The 19,097-nt window shown below is 48.1% G+C and overlaps 1 protein-coding gene across 3 annotated transcripts in view; it reads right to left on the bottom strand.

The window, feature by feature from the left end:
- Positions 1-12,220: 12,220 nt before the first annotated feature.
- ESR1 (estrogen receptor 1) overlaps positions 12,221-19,097 on the bottom strand; it is a gene marked incomplete at its 5' end in the record, with an annotated part of 210,033 nt that continues 203,156 nt past the window's right edge. For all 3 annotated transcript variants that reach the window (XM_080663605.1, XM_080663604.1, XM_080663606.1), the window contains 2 exons: positions 12,221-13,902; positions 18,296-18,479. In XM_080663605.1, the coding sequence (XP_080519731.1) occupies positions 13,668-13,902; positions 18,296-18,479 (419 nt within the window). In that variant the 3' untranslated portion in view covers positions 12,221-13,667. The remainder of the gene's footprint in view (positions 13,903-18,295; positions 18,480-19,097) is intronic.

A 19,097-nucleotide genomic window follows, 5' to 3' on the forward strand; every position in this document is an offset into this window, starting at 1 on the left:
CCAGCAGTCGGACATCCCCCGAGGGGTCCCAGATTGGAGAGGATTCAGGCTGGGCTGAGAGGAGCCCCCGCATGCACAAATTTCATGCACTGGGCCTCTAGTATTATTAATAAAAGATAAAAGAGTATCTGTTTTTTCTTTCTGCCTCTATACAATCATGGAAAATAAATTTAAAATCTCCACACTGCTTTAGGCTCTCTGATGGAGGCTTTCCATTGTTTGGTTAAATCCAGGCTGGAGCTTGCAGCTTTTCCCATCTGAAGAAGCCGGGAGCTTCCTGGACTTCCATCCTTTGGACTCCAGGGCTTCCCACTTCCTCAACCCAGGTTCTGGAGGCACCAGGCTGAAGCAGTTGGTACCAACATTGGCAAGTAGTTAAAGCAAGCTTCTCTTCCAAACCTCCTGTCTTTTCATAAACATGCTAATGCTTTACCCTTACACATATTTTTTTTAGCATTTGAGAATTGATTGGATTGTAAGCATTGTAAAAGGGTGTTTTAAAATATTTAGTAATAGCCCAGCCAGTGTGGCTCAGTTCATTGAATATCGTCCCATGCACCAGGAACTCCCTGGTTTGATTCCTGGCCAGGGCATTTGCAGGGGTTATGGGCTCCAACCCCAGTAGGGGGCATGCAGGAGGCAGCTGATCTCATCAATGTTTCTATCTCTCTCTCCCTCTCCTTTCCTCTCTCTTAAGTCAATAAAAACATATCTTAAAAAAATATTTAATAATAAAGTCAAATATATATAAAAAGGTAATATGCAAATTGTCCAGGATGCCGTAACATCACGACTGCTCAGGAGGAGGCTGCGCGCTCAGGAGGAGGCTGCGCACTCAGGTGGGCGGGAGGGGACTGCGTGCAAGGTGAGGCAAGCCACGGATGCCGTGGCAGCTTTGAGCAGGCCCAGAGAGCGGAGACAGAGGGCCTGCCAGCCGCCGCACGCCAGCAGTACTACCTCTGTGCGTGAGCTGCAGAGGAAACACCTTTTCTGACCGCTCACTGGCTAAGCTCTCTATATGCCACTTGCAGTGTTCTTGGTAACTTGGGTAATAAGAATCCAAGAAGCTGATCTAGGGTTTTTCCACTTCACTCCTGGAGGAAAATATGAAGGTCCACTGCTAGAGGGGCTAAGAAATGTCATATCCTGCCCTAGCCGGTTTGGCTCAGTGGATAGAGCCTTGGCCTGCGGATCTAGGGTCCAGGTTCGATTCTGATTAAAGGCATGTTCCTAGGTTGCAGGCTCCTCCCTGGCCGGAGCCCAGGTCAGGCTCATGCAGGAGGCAACCAATCAAAGTGTCCCTCTCACATTGATGTTTCTCTCTGTCTTTCCCTCTCTCTTCCATGCTCTCTGAAAATCAATGGAAAAATATCCTCAGGTGAGGATAAAAAAAAAAAAGAAAGAAAGAAATGTCATATCCTATGAAAGAGACATCTTGAAAATGCCTAAAGAAAGTTGTCATTTTTTCATGGTGAAGGGACTGGAGTCTGTGTTGATGAAAACACCTTGGTGGCTGTGGCGGCCAGCAGTAGCAGCAGCAGTGGGGTGATTGGGGTGGCGCCTTCCCCTGATCAGCCTGGTTGCCTCCCGCAGAGGGAGGCCAGACTTCGGCTTAGGCCCACTCCCCATGTGGGAGCTATCAGTAGGACATTCCCTGAGGGATCCCGGACTGTGAGAGGGGGAAGGCTGGGCTGAGGGACCCCTCCTCGCCCAGTGCACGAAGTTTGTGCACTGGGCCTCTAGTTTAACAATAAAGCCAAATATTTAATAATAACGTCAAGGATACATGAATGGATCGTTTGCTCTAGTTTGCAATCCATTCTTAGTGAAGCATCGAGCAGCTCTGGAGTGGCACCTTCACTCCTTCCCTTTATTTAGAAGGAAGGACTGTGGTTGAGCCCAGAAACCCATCTGCCTCTTGTACTGGAGGGACTGGGGCGATGCAAAGCAGCTCCCTAAGGTGGTGACAGGACCCCTCCTGTCCTTTCCTCACCCGCCTCTCACCCTCCCCTGCTTCCCTCCTGCCTGTGGTCTGGGCCCTGGGTATTGAAACATGCTCTTTCTGGTGGCAAATGTGGAAACACTCGGGAATCCTTACAGATCAAACTCTGCTGCGCCCGGGGCAAACTCCGTCCTTCAATCAGCCCATAAAAATGTTTACCAGCTCACCAACCTTTCATTGGCCTTTCCCACACTTATTGATTTCTCAATAAAAGAGCATCTGATGACAGCTGCAGTGCTGGAGAAAGGTCGCGCGGGGCCTGAGCCTGGAGAGTCACCCGGAGTGCGTCTGTCCCACGGCCGCTGGGGTCGCTGGCCCTGGGCAGAGCCGTCTGAGTCGGCCACTGTGGAGACTCTTTCTCTGCAGTAACTGTCCCAGCCACTGAGCCTTTCCCACCCAGTTTCAAAATCACTTTTGAAAATGTTTGCCCACTGCTTCCTTTCCCTGTTCCAGTTTTTTTTTTTCTTTCCACTTTCATCTTATTAGGATGAAAGCCACCATTTCGTCCCTTCTCCACAGACACCCAGGGCCGTGGCCATCTGCCATGGTCTTGCTCCTGGGCCCAGAGAGAGGCGCTGGCCTTGTAACAAGGGGAGGGAGGGGTCCGGCCCAGGTGTCATCACCTCTGAAACAGGCCTCCTGCTGTGAGGGCGCCGCTGCCTCCTCCTTCAAGGTCTCAGGTCATCGCTAGAAATAGAGCTCCTGCCAAGGCCAAGGTCCAGCGGAAAATGTCTCCTGGGCTCACCCACCGCTCCTGGCAGGACCGGGCAGGAAAAGTGACACCACAGCTCTGGCACCAGTGCCCGGGTGATAGCAGGAGAGCCTGCCTGCCCGAGGGCCACCCACAGGGAAGAGAGGAACAATGTCTGCAGAACCTCTGAGCATTCAGCATCCCAGTGTTTCTTTGAAGAATCCCATTTTGCCTTAAAAATTCATCTGACCTCTTTTGTCTACTCATCAAGTGTGAAAGCTTGTTTACACACAAAAGGAGCACCTTCTGTGGCCTTGAGTAAGATTTCACCTCTGCTCTGTGACTAAGCGACCTCCAGGGAGCTCAGGCCCTGGGTCAGAAGTGCCCATTTACTGCCGGGGGGCCCCATGTCTGCATTCAGCGATTTCTGATTCCCAACCTTACGGAAGGGTTTCCGCATTTGTAAAGAAAGAATAATGATTTATCTACACTCAGTGACCCGAGGCCAGGCTGGGACCGATGGGCCCACAGATGCCGCCCAGGGCAGGTGGCGGGGCCACAGAGTGGAGCTTCTGTGATTCTCGCTGTCCTGACACTCTCTTTTTTCTTTTTAAACATATTTTTATTGCTTTAAGAGAGAGGAAGGGAGAGGGAGAGAGAGATAGAAACATCAGTGATGAGAGAAAATCATCCATCGGCTGCCTCCTGCACGCCCCCTACTGGGGATCGAGCCTGCAACCCGGGCATGTGCCCTGACCAGGAATTGAACGGTGACCGCCGGGTTCATAAGTCGATGCTCAAGCACTGAGCTACACCGGCCAGGCTATCCTGCCGCTCTTGAATGTCCCGTACAAGCAAGGGTTCCACTGTCAAAATAACTCCATCACCATCACCCTTGTCTGGGCTGGAGAGGCCTACCTGGTGCACACGGACCGCCTCTATTCCCGCTCCGACTCTGACAACTAGCAGGCTCATGCCTCCCCGTGCTGGGGCCAGTCTGTTTGGGGCTGTGGTGAGCAGGCCCTGGGAGACCTGGCCAAGGACCTGCTCGGCTGTCTGAGGCCCAGCGTCCCGGCACTGTGTCCCCCTGACTGGAGCCCCGCCAGCTGCTCAGTCCATTTGCAGGTGGGAAGGTGTGCAGGGGAAGCTTTGCCAAGCCACGAGTCCAGATTATCTTTCTCCTCCTCCTTTGGGGTGTCCTGATGAGGTCCTTGGGCTTCTATGTGTAGGCGGTTCTGCTGGAAGTGGGCACAACTGCTGAGCCCCCCACCCCTTTTCTCACCCCCCTGCAGTTCTTCCCAGTGGCCTTTGCCCTCTTCCTGGGCTACATCCACTGTCTGGCCACAAACACCACTGGCGTGACATCCTCCCGGGCCTCCTGCAGGGGGCGCTGGCGGCCCGCCTCACTGTCTGTCACTCTCCAACTTCTTCAAAGCGGGCCCCCACAGCACTGCCTGGAGGAGGAGGAGCCGGAACGAACAGGAAGCCCAGCCCATCAGGACACTGACCCTGGGCAGGCAGACTACAACCACCAGGGGTACCCAGTCTCCAAATGCTGAGGCTGGGAGCCGCCAGGCAGGGCTTGTCTGTGGGTCCAGCCGGGACTCAGGCTGAGTCAGCATGTCCGTGGTGCTGGCAGGGCCCTCACCTGGTGGTGATGAGGCCTCTGGACAGGCCCCAGGTGCCCAGCTTGGTTTCCGGAAGGGCTTCTATTAATCTCACCCCTGTGTACTGGACCAAGGGTCTGGGGGTGCCCAGGATCCTCCATTGTGAATAAAGCTCCCTCAGTGCCCCTTCTTTTTGGGGGCTAGGGAAGGGACCAAGAGATTCTGATAAATACTGTTTTTGTAAAATGTAGTGTATATGTGGATTTTTTTTTAGTATTTGCTTAAAATAAAGGTATCTCTACCCTCATATAAAGCTAGTACCTGGCATAGTGAAGCACCAATAAATGGTACCCTTTAAATATATATATTTATATTTTATTTATTTATTTATTTATTTATTTATTTATTTATTTATTTATTTAAAGAGTACCATTTATTGGTGCTTCACTATGCCAGGTACTAGCTTTATATGAAGGTATATATATATATATATATATATATATATATATATACATATATATATATATATTATTGATTCAGAGAGAGAGGGAGAGGGAGAGACAGGAAAATCAATGATGAGAGAGAATCATTGCACGCCCCCTACTGGGGATCAAGCCCACAAGCCGTGTATGTGCCCTTGACTGGAATCGAACCCTGGAAACCTCCAGTCCACAGGCCAGCGCTCTATTCACTGCGCCAAACTGGCTAGGGCTAACTGGTACTCTTGAGCGTATGCTTGCACATGCATTATAACTCAGAGCTCAAAGGAAAATCAAAGATCATTCCGTCTGCTGAGAGAGCCCCTTCAACATTTTGGCTCAGAGGTGGCCCAGCCCATGCCCAGGTGCCTCCTGTGGCAGAGAATCCACCGCACCTGTACCTTCAAGCAGGCGGCCCAGATAATCCGTAGGCGGTTCCGGTAGAAAGTGCGTTTCTATCTTTTAAACGATCACCTCTCTTCTTGCCTTAGCTTTGGTCTTTGTGGTGGTCACCAATATTCCAATTTTAAACCACCATTATAGTGAACTTAAAACTAGCTTTTTAATGTACACAGTCCAAACAAGAAAAGTAATGAGAATTTGCTACCTCAGAATTTGCTGGGTTCTTGGAGCAAGTCTAAATAGAGCAACCCTAATTTACATATCCCCAAAGGCTTAAGATACGTCACATTGGAGAATGTGATCTGGAGCCACTGTGAGAGATGAATCCACCCCCAGTCAGGCCTTTCGACTTTGACACACCCCAAGGGTAGGTTTCAAAGTCCCGCAGATCGCCCTGGCTGGTTTGGCTCAGCAGATAGAGCATTGGCCTGTGGACTGCATGGTCCCAGGTTCGAGTCCCGTCAAGCGCACATGCCTGGTTGCGGGCTCGATCCCCAGTAGGGGGTGTGTTGGAGGCAGCCGATCAATGATTCTTTCTCATCATTGATGTTTCTATCTCTCCCTCTCCCTTCCTCTCTGAAATCAATAAAAAACAGTAAAAAAATAATAATAATAAAATAAAGAAATAAAAGGCCCACAGATTGCTGAACATTCTCCAAGCTCGCTGAACACTGGACATAACACATGGCACATGCAGTCTGTTCCTTGGCATCTTGAGAAGAAGAAGAAGAAGGGTGTGTGGAGACGGGGACTTCTACCTATGACTGGCCAGGTGAGGAGATGGGTAAATCCTCGCTCCCAAAAGCAACTATAAACCTTCACAAAGTTGACGAAAACACCACTTCAGCACTCTGCAAAGTGACCAGAGGCATCCAACCCTCTGAGCGGTGTTTATGCCTCAACAGCTGCTGAGCTTCGGGTGATTGCAGTGCAGACCTGTGGCCTTCTTACTTGGGCTGCTTCCATTGCCCACCCCCACCCCAGTTTGGTCAGGATCAGAGCAGGGCACGTCAGGAAGACTGGCAGCTTTGTTGCTGTGGCCACGGCCTCGGGCAGCTCACTTGACTGGGCGGGTGAGCAGGAGGCTCGGGCCGTACCACCCTGTGGCTGTGGCTGTGGCTGTGGCAGCACATTCCTGAGTGAGGCTGTGTAACATGCCCAGCAGAGACCAGAAAGTTCCCAGGCAAAAAGCTGATACAGACTTGACCACAGCCTGACAACCCAGCATGCTCCCCGTCCACATGCAGACCCAGCAGCTGAGGAGAGACCTGACCGGCCCCAGGTGCTGCGCAATCCAATCCCTGTCTAGTGATTAGGTAACCACAGAGCTATGCGGACACAGGGGCAATTCCTAGGAAGTCAGGCTTAGAAACCAAAACAAGAAACGAATGCAAAAACCCAGCGGAAATACCAGAGGCCAAACACTGTAGGAGAGACAATTTCACACGTTTAACCCACGTGAGCTACCAAACAAAGAAAGGACAACGGAGTGCAGTGCCAGCAGCAAACACCTGAGGAGGGATCAGAATCCAGAGTTGCTACAAATAGCGTCTAGAATGTTCAGTTTTCAGTAAAAATGATGAGATATGCAAAGAAACACGAAAGTGTGACCCATACTCATAGTGCAAGAGGGCAAAAAAACTGCGCATGTGCCTCCCCAGACATTGCTTGTAGCCAACAAAGACTTCAAGCAGCTAATATAAATGTATTAAGATATCTAAAGGAAATCATGTTTAAAGGCTCCAACTGTGACGACAATGAATCAACAAATAGGAATTCTTGATAAGAGAGAGAAATTATAGGGAAAAAGAACTAAATTTTTATGTTGAAGCTGAAATAGACAATAACTGAAATGAAAAATTCACTATCAGAATTCAACCTCAAATTCAAGGTGGCAGATGAAAAAAACAAAAACGGTCCCCTTGAAGACAGAGAGTAGAAATCACCTAATTTGAGGAACAGAGAGGGGAAAATAAATAAAATAAAAATGAACAGAGCCTCAGAAACTTGTGGGACAACATCAAAGGTATCGACACGTATTTAATGAGAATCACCAGTAACTCAAATCCACAGGAAGAAATGAAAAGTGCTGAAAATATAAACACAGAGATTAATATTTTCAAAGTCTATATATATTTTTTCTCATTTCTTATGTAACTTCTTTAAATGATATAAAGTTGTATAAGCCAGTAAATATAACATTTTATTGTTGAGTTTATAATATACAGTATATACATGTTATATACAACAGCACTAATAATACAAAGGAGGGAGAAAGAATGGAGCTATTTTGGAGCAAAGATTCTTATTTTATTAGTTAATATTAGGCTGAAATAGACTGTGCTCACTCAAGGTGCACACTATAAGATCAACCACTAAGAAAATAATTTCAAGTGAGAAAAAATCAACAGAAAAATTAAAATATGCCCTAAAAATACTTAACAAAAATGGAGGGGCCAAGAAGAAGGAAAAGAGAAACAAAAAGGAAATGTACAAAACAATGACAAAATGGAAAATGGAGATCCACACCTATCAATTATCTCATTAAACGTCAGTGCTCACGGGGTGATAACAGTTACAACAGAGATAGCCACTCCGTACTAAAAGCATACTATGTGTGATCCCATAGTAGGCATTTTAGATATTTCTCTTTTTTAATCCTCATAATAGCCCTATGCGATGGTATTGTTCTTATTTCCCTTTTAGACAGGAGGAAACCCAAGAAAATCAGGATTGAAGAACTTGACCACAGATGATAGAACAAGAAAACAAAAGAGTTACTTGGGAATCAAAATGACTCAAACAATGTGAAGAACCTAACTTCGTCCAAATAAAGACATGAGCGTAGACAGGCTGTTGGAGAGGGCTTGGGAAGGGGACAGTCAGTTCAGTGCCCATCACAGTCCTTCGATGCTCTCCGCGAATTAACCCACATCGTCTCCACAGTAGCCCTTCGCGGCAGGTGGCGACATTCTCTCCATAGGTGAAGAGAGCCAGGCAGGGGGAAAATACCTTGCCCGGGGTCACACAATAAATGGCAGAGTGAGGATCCACCCTGAGAATGCAGCAGCAGCAGAGCCTGTGTGTGTATTATGTTGCCTCTCAATGAGTCACACTGTTTTTCCTCCAAATCCATCAGGCAAATCACCGAGAGAATGGGTAAAAGGGAATGTGCAGGCAGCTGTGCAAAGGCAAGGAGTCACGAAATGGACACCTGGGGGATGCACTGGTCATTCCTGCTTTACCTTTGTGATGGGTGGAGAGGTTTTGGAGTGAATTATGTAAGTTTCGGGTCATTCATTCATCCATTCACTAGTTCATTCATAAAAAATTACTCTCAAGCTTCATTCTTCATTCTCACTGGAAAGGGGTCGAGGATAAGGCATTAGAAAACAACCCCAGTTTTGGTGAGCACATCCACCCTGTGGATTAGGTGTTACTATCACCATTTTGTTGACAAGGAAGTAGAAAACCTATCATAATAATAAAAGTATAATATGCAAATTGACCACACGACCCAACAGCAGGATGACTGTTCAGATGACTGTCTGGATGACCTTCCAGATGACCACGCTATGACATACACTGGCGCCAGGCCATCCAAGGCGGGTGAGATGCGATTGGTCGGGAGGCCCCGCCATCGACCCATGATCCCCTGCAGAGATGAGGCTCAGGCCACCCTCTGCAGGGCAATCGATGCGGGGTTGGGGGGGCTCCATGATCGATCGCCCCACAAAGGAAGGCCTAGGCCACTGGCCAGCAACACTGTGGCAGGTATGCAGGGCCAGCCAGTGATTGCCCCACAGAGGGAGACCGAGGCCAGCCAAGCAATCACACCCCATGCCAGTCGCCCGCAGAGGGAGATGACTGCTGGTGGTGGAGGAGGGGCAGTGCTGCACAGATGGCAAGCAGTGGCAGTGGTGGGGGCGGGGGGGGGGCAGCTGCCAGCAGCCAGGGGAAGGAAAGCCCCCATAGGCCCTGATCATCAGCCCAAGGGGTCCCGGATTGTGAGAGGGCGCAGGCTGGCCTGAGGGACACCCCTCTCCCCCCATGCACGAATTTCATGCACTGGGCCTCTAGTCTATCATAAAACCTGTTTGTGATCTCGAGGCCAGGCGTGCCTGACTCCAGCGTCCACACACTTCCTCCTGTGCCTGGAAGAAGAAGGGGCCGCAGATGTGGGAAGGGAGCCTGGCATTTGCCTGATAGTCAGGATCCATGTGCTCTGTAGACGCATTGCATCATCGCGGTCTCAGGCGGTCACTGGTGAAGGTTTGGCAAGAAGCAGAGCTTACAAAAAACAAAAACCTGTTGTCTTTTGTCTAATTTTTTATTTGAACATCAAATAGGTTGAGAAAATTGTTTACAGGTGCTTGAGCATCCCATGGATTCTTTTCTTTTTAAAAGTGCAAAAGAGGTTTACAAGTGTGTTTCATTAAACAAAGCAAAGCTGCAAACGAAACAGAATCACATCAATAATAGAATGCATCGGCATAAGGGCGTATTAATCCATCCAACACAATTTGGCATTTGAGCCTTTCCCCATAAGACAAGAGCTCTACACTGAAGAGTATGTAGTGCATAAAAAAGCATTGTTTGCAAGTCATGAGAGAACATAAACTGGCATAATGTCACGTATGAATTCAAGTCTCTGTAACCAATGACCTCTCTGTGTGTGCAAAGGGGTCCGTGTCTCAGGCACCTGCTCATGGGGCTTCATGCTGTCTCCAGGGTACACAGCTCTGTGGAAACACACTCAACATGGGTTTGGAACATGGCAGCATTTACACATATTAAAAGTTCAGGCACATTTGGATGCAAAAAAAAAAAAAAAGAACAAAGAATAGAAATTTTTCTTGAATATCTAAAAGACAGTGCAAAAATTGAAGTGCCATAATAGAGGCAGCAGTTACTTAGAAAACAATTGCAAATGACTTAGAAAGAGGCCACTCTCGCTTTACTCCAAAGGGAAAAGAAATGCAGTCAGAAACAGAGTAGTCAGACTAATGAGAGGATGGGTGTTTGGAGCCACAGTTAAGTTCATTTGCTGCAGCCGAGGGTGAGTAGGTTTTCGGGGAGCTCACCTACGGGAGTGGGCAGTGTGATCTGGTCATCCACCCAAGGCTTGCCTCTAACCTAGTGCATGACTCTATCTGCCTTTAATAACCCGTTTCCCAAAGCAGATTTGCCTTGAATGTAGAAAAGACGATGATCCGAGTGACCAGCCCCGGTGTGCGTGGTCCATCTGAGTTGGTGTAAGAGTTGAAATAGGACAAGATTTGGAATGGGTTCCATGTAGGGGTACTCTAAACCAAGAGCCTACATCAACGGCTATTTCAATGCATCAGATGTAACAGGTGAGAACACATGGGCGTGACTGAAAGTAAACTCTCCGTTTCTCAGTAAGTCCCTTCTTTGTTCAGCTCCCGAAAGACATGGGATATTGGTGTGGTTAAACATACAGCGTTAACAGGGAAATCTACACACAGACTGCACTTCCTTAGGGATTTTGCAACCCACATGGAATCTTCTCTTTGGATGAGCTGGCCTCTCTGATTGTGCGTCACGGCATTCCCGAATCGGGACAGCCAGCCTAGAGCTCGGCAGTGGCCCAAAGAAACAGACCACTGCCCGTTCCTTGGCCTGTACTGGGGGTGTCGCCCGCTCCTCCCTGGAACGTGAGCTGTCGTTTTAGCAGTGGCTGTCAGATAGAGCTAGTTATTTGTGGTTTCCAGGGCAGAAGTCTGAACCCCGGTGCATACCCCAGACAGCAGTATCCATCTGACTCACCATACTTTCCAGCTTCTTATTTCTGTATTTCCCGTTCTCCAAATTCCTGAACCCACTTGCCCACAGTACCCCCTGCCCAGGCCAAACCTGTCTTTTAAACTCTAAACTGCCTCGTGGTGAGGGGGAAACACAGCATGTTCCCTGCACCCAACAGCAGCAGTAGCTGCAAAGGGTCAGCTGCCCATTAGTGGCACTTCAAATGAGAATAAAAAGAGATTTCTAAAATTATTTGAGACTCCTGGGCCAACATTCCAGCCATCTGGTATTCTCTGCCCATGTCAAATGTAGTAGTACCTTAACATGATTACAAACGACATCTGATGAATAATGTAAAACCCTCCACTGTAGTATTGTTTGGATTTAGCTGGTATTATATCATCTATAGTCCTCATTTTTTTGTTTGTTTTTATTTTTTTAAAAGAAAATCTAAGTATAAACATTAAAAAGAACCCACTGACCCATTAGCTACAGTCCAAAAATATTACTACTAATAGTTTGGTAAAGCAAAATTAGCTGCCCTGAATAAATTTTCCTTTTCAGGCATAATCTCTGCTACATAAGATTGTCTCTCATTCAATATCCAACAATAGGCATCTGGATTAGTGCTGTTTTGTCTACTGTGGATACAGAAGTTGATATGAAATGTGATCTTCATTTAAATGAATAATCACCAGGCCTTAGGCATTAATGACTACTTACAAAAAAAACAAACAAAAAACTGAATATGTTTGTTGGTTTTGCACGTTAACCCAGTCAAATCAAATCCAGAACAGAAGTACTACATTCAGTTGTCTGATAAACAAGCATTGCAATTTCAAAAATATATATATTATACTATATAAGGTGCTTATTAAACAAAACAACAACAAAGGAATTATGTACCAAACATATTCTGAATGATGACACATAAAACTGCCCCCAAATTTAGATGCGCGTGTATGGAAACAACTTATTTCTTTTTTTTTTTCCTGACCCTCCCTGGTTCCCAGTCCTTTGGCGGCCACTGGCTGGGCAATTAGAAACGAGTGAAATCCACTCTGTGGCACAGGCATCCCCGGAGAAGCCCTGGGAGCTTGGCTGGGCTACTGGCCCACACCTCACCTCCCGGTGGGGTTCAAATGACAGACAGGGGGGTCACCGGCAGAAGCCAAACTTGCTTTTGAGCTGAGAAGAGGAAACCCGGAAGTGCTCTCTACAAGCAAGAGTCCTGGGGAAGGCTGCCCTTGGCTGGTGTGAGACTTTCTTTTTTCGTCTCTAGGTCAATAGATTCCTGGGGCTCAAGCCTAGTCTCCCGCTCCTGGCTTGCGGAGTTTAAGGAAATGAGCTCTAGGGGCAGTTCCCCCCTCCCCAGGCCCAACCCTTCTGCTGGGATGATCTCTTAGTAAGCAAGGGCACGTGTAGTCTGAGCAAGCCCAGGCGCCTGAAGAGGGGGTGCTCCTCTCCTCGCCCCCCCAACACCCACCCCGGCTTCAGAGTGTGCTGGGCCAACTGTAGGGACGCAGCTGCCCACTGCTGCTGCTTTCCATCGGGGCCATGCGGGGAAATAAAGAAAAGGAGGCCAGGCCCCGAGTCCCAGGGCAGCCACAGTGCAGTGTGGCAGGGCCCCTCGGAGCCTCCCAGGGTCATCCAGTGTCCACCCTGCCCTCCTCGCTGTGCTCTAGTCCCGACAATCGTGCACATGTGCTCATGTGGCCCAGTGCCCCGGGGCTTCAAGGGTCACTAGGGTGCCCACTCCTTTAAAGCGATCTTGGTCAGAGGCTGGGCACTACCCATGACGAGTTCCACCTTCCATGGAAATTACACACCAGGGAGAGCCACGGAGAGCGCCCTGGGCGGTAAGTGGGAGACCACAGCACAGCAGGTGGGTCCTGCGGGGAGAGGGCTCTCTTTTATAAAACAAACAGAAAAAAACCAAGAATGTACCCTTCACGGGGGCCCTGGAGGTGACTTAGCTGGGATAACGTGCTGTTTTCCACAGGTCCGGGGGAAGCAAGGACCCACCGGGACCCAGGACTGGACGCAGTGCTCTCGGAAGCCAATGGGAGAGCACTCGGCCAATCCGGAGGTGCAGTGTCTGAAGTGGACAGCTAGGGGGTCTTCCTTCCCTGTGTGCATCTTGTATTCCTATAGGGGAAATGAATAGACAATCACAGGACAGGCAGCTACAGCCAAGCAACAGAGCAGAAGCTTGAAGGTGTTTAATAAAAAGATACATGACTATAGGAATACAAGAGGATGCTATAATAAACCCTCCACCTAGCTTGCCCCAACTCGGCAGTTACGGGAGCCACTTTCAATTCTCTCCTGTGGCTTAGATTCATTAGAAAGTGCTTCACAGAGGCGCCACGTCCACTCCCCAGGCCTGGCTCTCGGTAAGTAGCTTCAATGCACACTCATCTGAGCCCCAGCTCGGAGCCCGAGTTCAGTCACGACCAGCTCCGGGAATCCTCACGCTTAGCAACGTGGCAAAGGGAGAAGGAGAGCTCTCTCCAAGAAGTTAGCCCCGGATCCCTCTGGCTGTTCCCAAAAGAAGGCGCGCCCCTAAGGACTGAGCAAGCAGGCGCAGGCCCCTCAGAGGAGGAAGCCGTGGTGCTGGGTGCAAGCCGGAGTGTGTTCAGGAGCAGAATTTTGCTGTGGTGTATGACGTGGGGAGAACGCTGCGGGGATTCTCAGACACGTGGGGGGGTGGGGAGCTCTCAGACCGTGTTGGGGAAACCCTCTGCCTCCCCACTGATGTAATACGTTGGCAGGGAATGTGGTAAAGTTGGGCCTGTGGTGGCCATCTGGCCCTGGTGTGGCTCCTCCGTGGGGGCGCCCCCGCGGTTGGCTGGGGCATGCAGGCGGTGGGCATCCAGCATCTCCAGCAGCAGGTCGTAGAGGGGCACCACGTTCTTGCACTTGATGTTGTACAGATGCTCCATGCCTTTGTTACTGCGTGGGGGTCGGGGGGAAGACACAGAGAGAGGATGCGTCAGACCATCACAAACCCCAGGCCCTGACACTCCCAGACAGCAACAGTGAACACTCCAAACACGTGTGCCAATCGTTCTTCCTGTTTAAAGAGCCATTTTAGGGTTTGCTGTGCTGTGCAGCTCCCTCCCATGAACTCAAATGAGGTTCTATTCCCTTCTAGCTGCAATACAGCTCAACAGAGAACCGATCAGAGAGATATACAGCCCAGTCGGAGGGACTTTTTTTAAATGTGGAAGACCGTTCAAGAAGGTCTCTTGCTTAAAAGGGCTTTCCACTTAACTCAGAAGAGCATCTACATGTCTTTTCTTGCTCTGCGAGATGTAACTGAAGTGGCTGCCCCCACCTCTCAGCGCACCCCCTGCCTCTCTCCCCACACTGGGTTCGTGCTGTCCGCTGAAGAAACCAAGCGCGTTTCCTTCCAGACTCAGGGTGTCTGCACCTGCTGTCCTGCTGCCCCAAGTGCAAGTCCCCGACCTTCCAACCCACCTCCCCAGAGAGGCCACGGCCTCAGCCCCTGCAGCCCAGCCATGCCCTGTGACGTAACGCTATGTTCCTTCCTGAAATTCTTCTTTTCGTGTATGTCTGTATTAATATTTATCCTTGACCCCCCACGCGCACACACTCATCAACATACACACTGCAAGTTCCACGAGGGGCAGCAATTTGCCCATCCTATAGGCCTACAGCTGTGCCAAGAACGTGGTAAATGTCCGGAAACTAGGGAGTTGATAGTCGTAGGGAAATGCAGGTACATAGCATCTCTCCTTTACCACGCTCTCCTCTGTTCTCCTCCACCAGCCCCACTCTGCTCTGTGTCCACCACTCTACCAGGAAAAACGTAGAACAGCTATTATCTACCTTGAAACTTTAAAAACTAGCATGAGTAGGCAGGACCAAGAGAATGTTCTAGAATATATTTGCATTTTTAGAAGGGGAAAGGTCAGCACCCGTTGGAGACCTGCCCTGCTATGAAAACACAGCATCCAAGCTGTTCGGGCCTTACAACACAACCACCGAAATCAGGGGTTTAAGTGGCCTCTGCTTGTTTTGTTGTTGCTGTTTGTTTTACTTCAAATCCCCTTAAAGTGAAATGTCCCCCGGCTCATGAAACCTAATGAATCACATTTACAGTTAGATGAAATCTAGTGTCAAGTTCTCTGAGTAAAAATATATGGCTGGGCCCAAGCTTAACAATACAGAGTTCTGAGATTTGAATAGATTATAATAATGAGGAACCAAAATGTTAGTGTGTGTGTGTGTGAGAGAGAGAGAGAGAGAGAGAGAGAGAGAGAGAGAGAGAGAGAGAACCAGTGAAAGGGAGAGAGAGAATGCTCAAAGCTTTCAGCAGAATAGCAACTTCTCTCCACATTTCACACAATTCAAACCGCTCTGGAGAGCTCATGCCGTTGTCCCCTCATCCTTCCCTCATCCACACCTTTCCAGCAACACCGGCCAAGGCCAGCACATTCAGTGCAGGTTTATCTGGTATTAACTAATTAGGTTTGCTAATGCTGAAAAGCTATCAATAGATTTGAAAATTCAGCAATTCCTACCAACAAATAAAAATCTTCATCTACAATACAGGGTTGCTACAACACCTTTGAAATTCCTAGCTCAGACTGAAAGCTAATACATTTCTTCAAGGAGAAGGTAGGAAATTTGGCAGAAGATTATGTAAATCTGGCACATTCCCCCCTCCCCTCTTTGCAATATTCATCCAGGAAAACAGATGGCAAAGGTTTGGAAATGTATATTCCAAATGCAGTCACCTATTCCACCTGGCCAAGGTGAGTCCTTCACCTGTGACACAGGGATTTGGGGGAAATTCCTGAAAACAGGAACTGCAATCGCTGTCTCCCAAACTTCGTCAAGTGGAAGCTATTATTTGGAAATTTCAAATTCATAGAGTAAGGGAAATACTCAAGTAATTTGTTCTTTTATTTATTCACTTAGTAATAACGCTGTGAGCATATACGACATAAAAGACTTCATATAGGGCACTGTGGAGGATACAAAAAAAGAAAGATTATTTATTTTCTCAAGAAGCTAACCATTTGCAAAGTTGTCTCCAGGGAAGTGGCATCTGGGACTTTAATGGACAAACTTCTTGTCATTTGATGCAGTCTCAAGGTTCGAAAGCCCCTTAAAATGCAATGTGTCCCTTTTCAGGCACTCAGCCCTTCCCTCATAGCCACTAAGAAAAGGAATCTCTTTCTCATTCCTAAGGTTCTGCTGTCAGCCCAAGGTCACACATGGCTACTTGTCCCCCTACTGTCATGACTTCACCTCATTTCTGGGGAGTGAAAAATCCACCACTTTCTTCATCTCTTCCCTGCAGGCCGAGGTGTTTTTTGTTGTTGTTTGTTTTTCCATGAGAACAATATCCACTAAGCCTCTGGCCAGCCAATTTACATGCCTATTTAGAATGGAAATGAGGCCGCTTTCACCTTGTATAACTGAGAGACCCTTTTTCCTCGGGTAAGACCCTTCCTCAGGTCTAGTAGAAAATATTTATTGCATAGTTACAATGGGCCAAGCCCTATGCTACGTGGTATTGAGTACACAGTGTACGCAAGATGGATAGTGATAGCTGCCTCACAACATTACAGTCTAATGGAGAAGAAAGATAATACAATGGCCAATGACAACCAGGAAGAACAGATGAAGTCCCACGTAGGCCTTCAGGGTCAGGAGATGCTTCCTACAAGGAGTGATATCTAAGCTATGATAGGTTAGCATTCCCTTCGGAAATATGCCCTCCCTGCACCACGTGTCCATGATCTTGACTTTGGGCTCCATCATGTGACTTGCTTGGCCAATAGAATGTTAGTAGGTGTGACTTAATTAAAAGATTAACATGCACTTGTCCAACCTGGCTGGCTTTCTTATGCCTCTGCCATTTCTAAGAAAATAATATGTCCAGCCAACCTGTGGGAATAGGAGGCTAAGGAACAGAGGCACCTGGCCAACCTGCAGGCCTGCAGCCTGAAGCCATCCCCCAGCTGTGCCCAGCCTCAATCAGCTGCCTCACAGATGGGTGAGGGAGCCCAGCAGAGATAAACAGAGATGCCCAGACAATAGGCAGCCCCAAGTAGACTCCCCCATGACTCACAGAACAGTTGTTTATGGCTACAGCTCAGACGGTGAGGACGCCCTACAGAGTGAAGTAGGGATGCAATGGCTTCCCATTGTTTTAGATAAAAGTAAAAATCACTTTATTTTGCTTATGCTACTCTTGTATGCTCTACCAGTGGGTCTCAACCTTTCTAATGCCGCGACCCTTTAATACAGTTCCTCATGTTGTGGTGACCCCCAACCATAAAATTATTTTCATTGCTACTTCATAGCTGTAGTTTTGCTACTGTTATGAATCGTAATGTAAATATCTGTTTTCCAATGGTCTTAGGCGACCCTTCTAGCGGTTCTGAACCGCTGCTGTAGAGCCTAAGACCATTGGAAAACACAGATATTTACATTACGATTTATTAACAGTAGCAAAACTACAACTATGAAGTAGCAACGAAAATAATTTTATGGTTGGGGGTCACAACAACATGAGGAACTGTATTAAAGGGTCGCGGCATTAGAAAGGTTGAGAACCACTGGTAGAGCATACAAGAGTAGCATAAGCAAAATAAAGTGATTTTCACTTTTATCTAAAACAATGGGAAGCCATTGCATGGTTTTAAGTAAGGAAGCGACATGACCAGATTTGCTATTAGGATGGTCACTCTCCATCATGGAGAATGAATTTGAACAGATCAAGATTGGAGGCAGGGAGAAGTGTGAGGTGGCTGGTGTAGAAACTCAGCAGGAAATGATTGTGGCTTGGACTAGGCCTAGGGTGATGGCAGTAGAGGTGACAAGAAGAGATTTGAGAAGGATGGAGGAGTCAACATTGACCCTCCATGACGCATCTGGGCACAGAGTCTCTTGTTTAGGATTTCCCAGTGAAGTAAGGAGAGTATGACGCAGGAACCACAGTGGACATACCCAGTGCCTTCAGAGGATGGGTGCCCTCAATGACTTCCCTTGATCACGTGGGACAACGTGAATGACCAAACTTGCCCTCTTCCCCCGACATGCACACTGCGCACTCTCCCCCTTGTAAGACCTTGTACATGCTTCAAATTGAATGTAAATATCACTCTCTCTCTGAAGCCTTCTCTTACACTTGTCCTATGCCCCAAATAGGTTTGAAGCCTCCTTCTTTATGCTTATTACATGCCAGAAACTGTTCCAAGTGTGCTGTCCACATCCAGGTACCAGCCCTTCCTGGGGGAATCTGTAGTGCCTATTTGGGGGTTTGTTTTCTTTATGTCTGTCCTGTGGGGAACCAGGGGTGCCTCACCTCATGTGTCTGATGTGGGAGAGGATGAGGAGGAGCTGGGCCAGGCGCTGGTGCTGCTGCTGCAGAGTCAGGCCTGACTTGGCCATCAGATGGATCAAGGTGTCCGTGATCTTGTCCAGGACTCGGTGGATATGGTCCTTCTCTTCCAGAGACTTCAGAGTGCTGGACAGAAATGTGTACACTCCTGAACGTACAGAGAGGGAGAGAGAGAGAAACTCAAACAGGATGAAGTCCAGGAGTTTGACGGTGTGCGTGGGACATAATGCTGAGTCAGCATCTTTCCCTCACACAGCAAGGGGGAAGTTTGAACTTATTTGATCCTAGCAACTATATAAAATCCCTACTGTGAGCCAGTTTCCAAGGTTTGTCATGAAGAGTCCCAGGAGAGGCACTATGAGCCTTGGGGACCTGATGGTTCCTCTAGCCACTCATCTCTAACACCTTTGACCCCAACACAAACTAGGCCATTAATACTGACCATGACCCTGTGAGAAGGGCATCCCTTTTCTAATGAAGAAACCAAGGGCAGAGAGATGCACTAACCGAGATAACTCAATAAGACAGAGCAAAGCTGAGAATGAAGCCCAACAAGCTGACCACTTCTCATTATAATGGAGATGCTCAGGAAACATGTGACCTTTTGATTTGCTAAGTGATTTACAGGTAATATTTCCAGGTAGCACTTCACGTGCTGTTACATTTCAGGCCAGGTTTAGGGTTGCACTGCTTTTCATCCTCAGATGAAAGGTTTATGACGGGTGGTGTAGAGGACTGTGGCAAAGGCTGTTTTTCACTGCCAGGC

Source organism: Plecotus auritus (genome assembly GCF_963455305.1).
Source record: "Plecotus auritus genome assembly, chromosome: 4".
NCBI classification, from domain to species: domain Eukaryota; kingdom Metazoa; phylum Chordata; class Mammalia; order Chiroptera; family Vespertilionidae; genus Plecotus; species Plecotus auritus.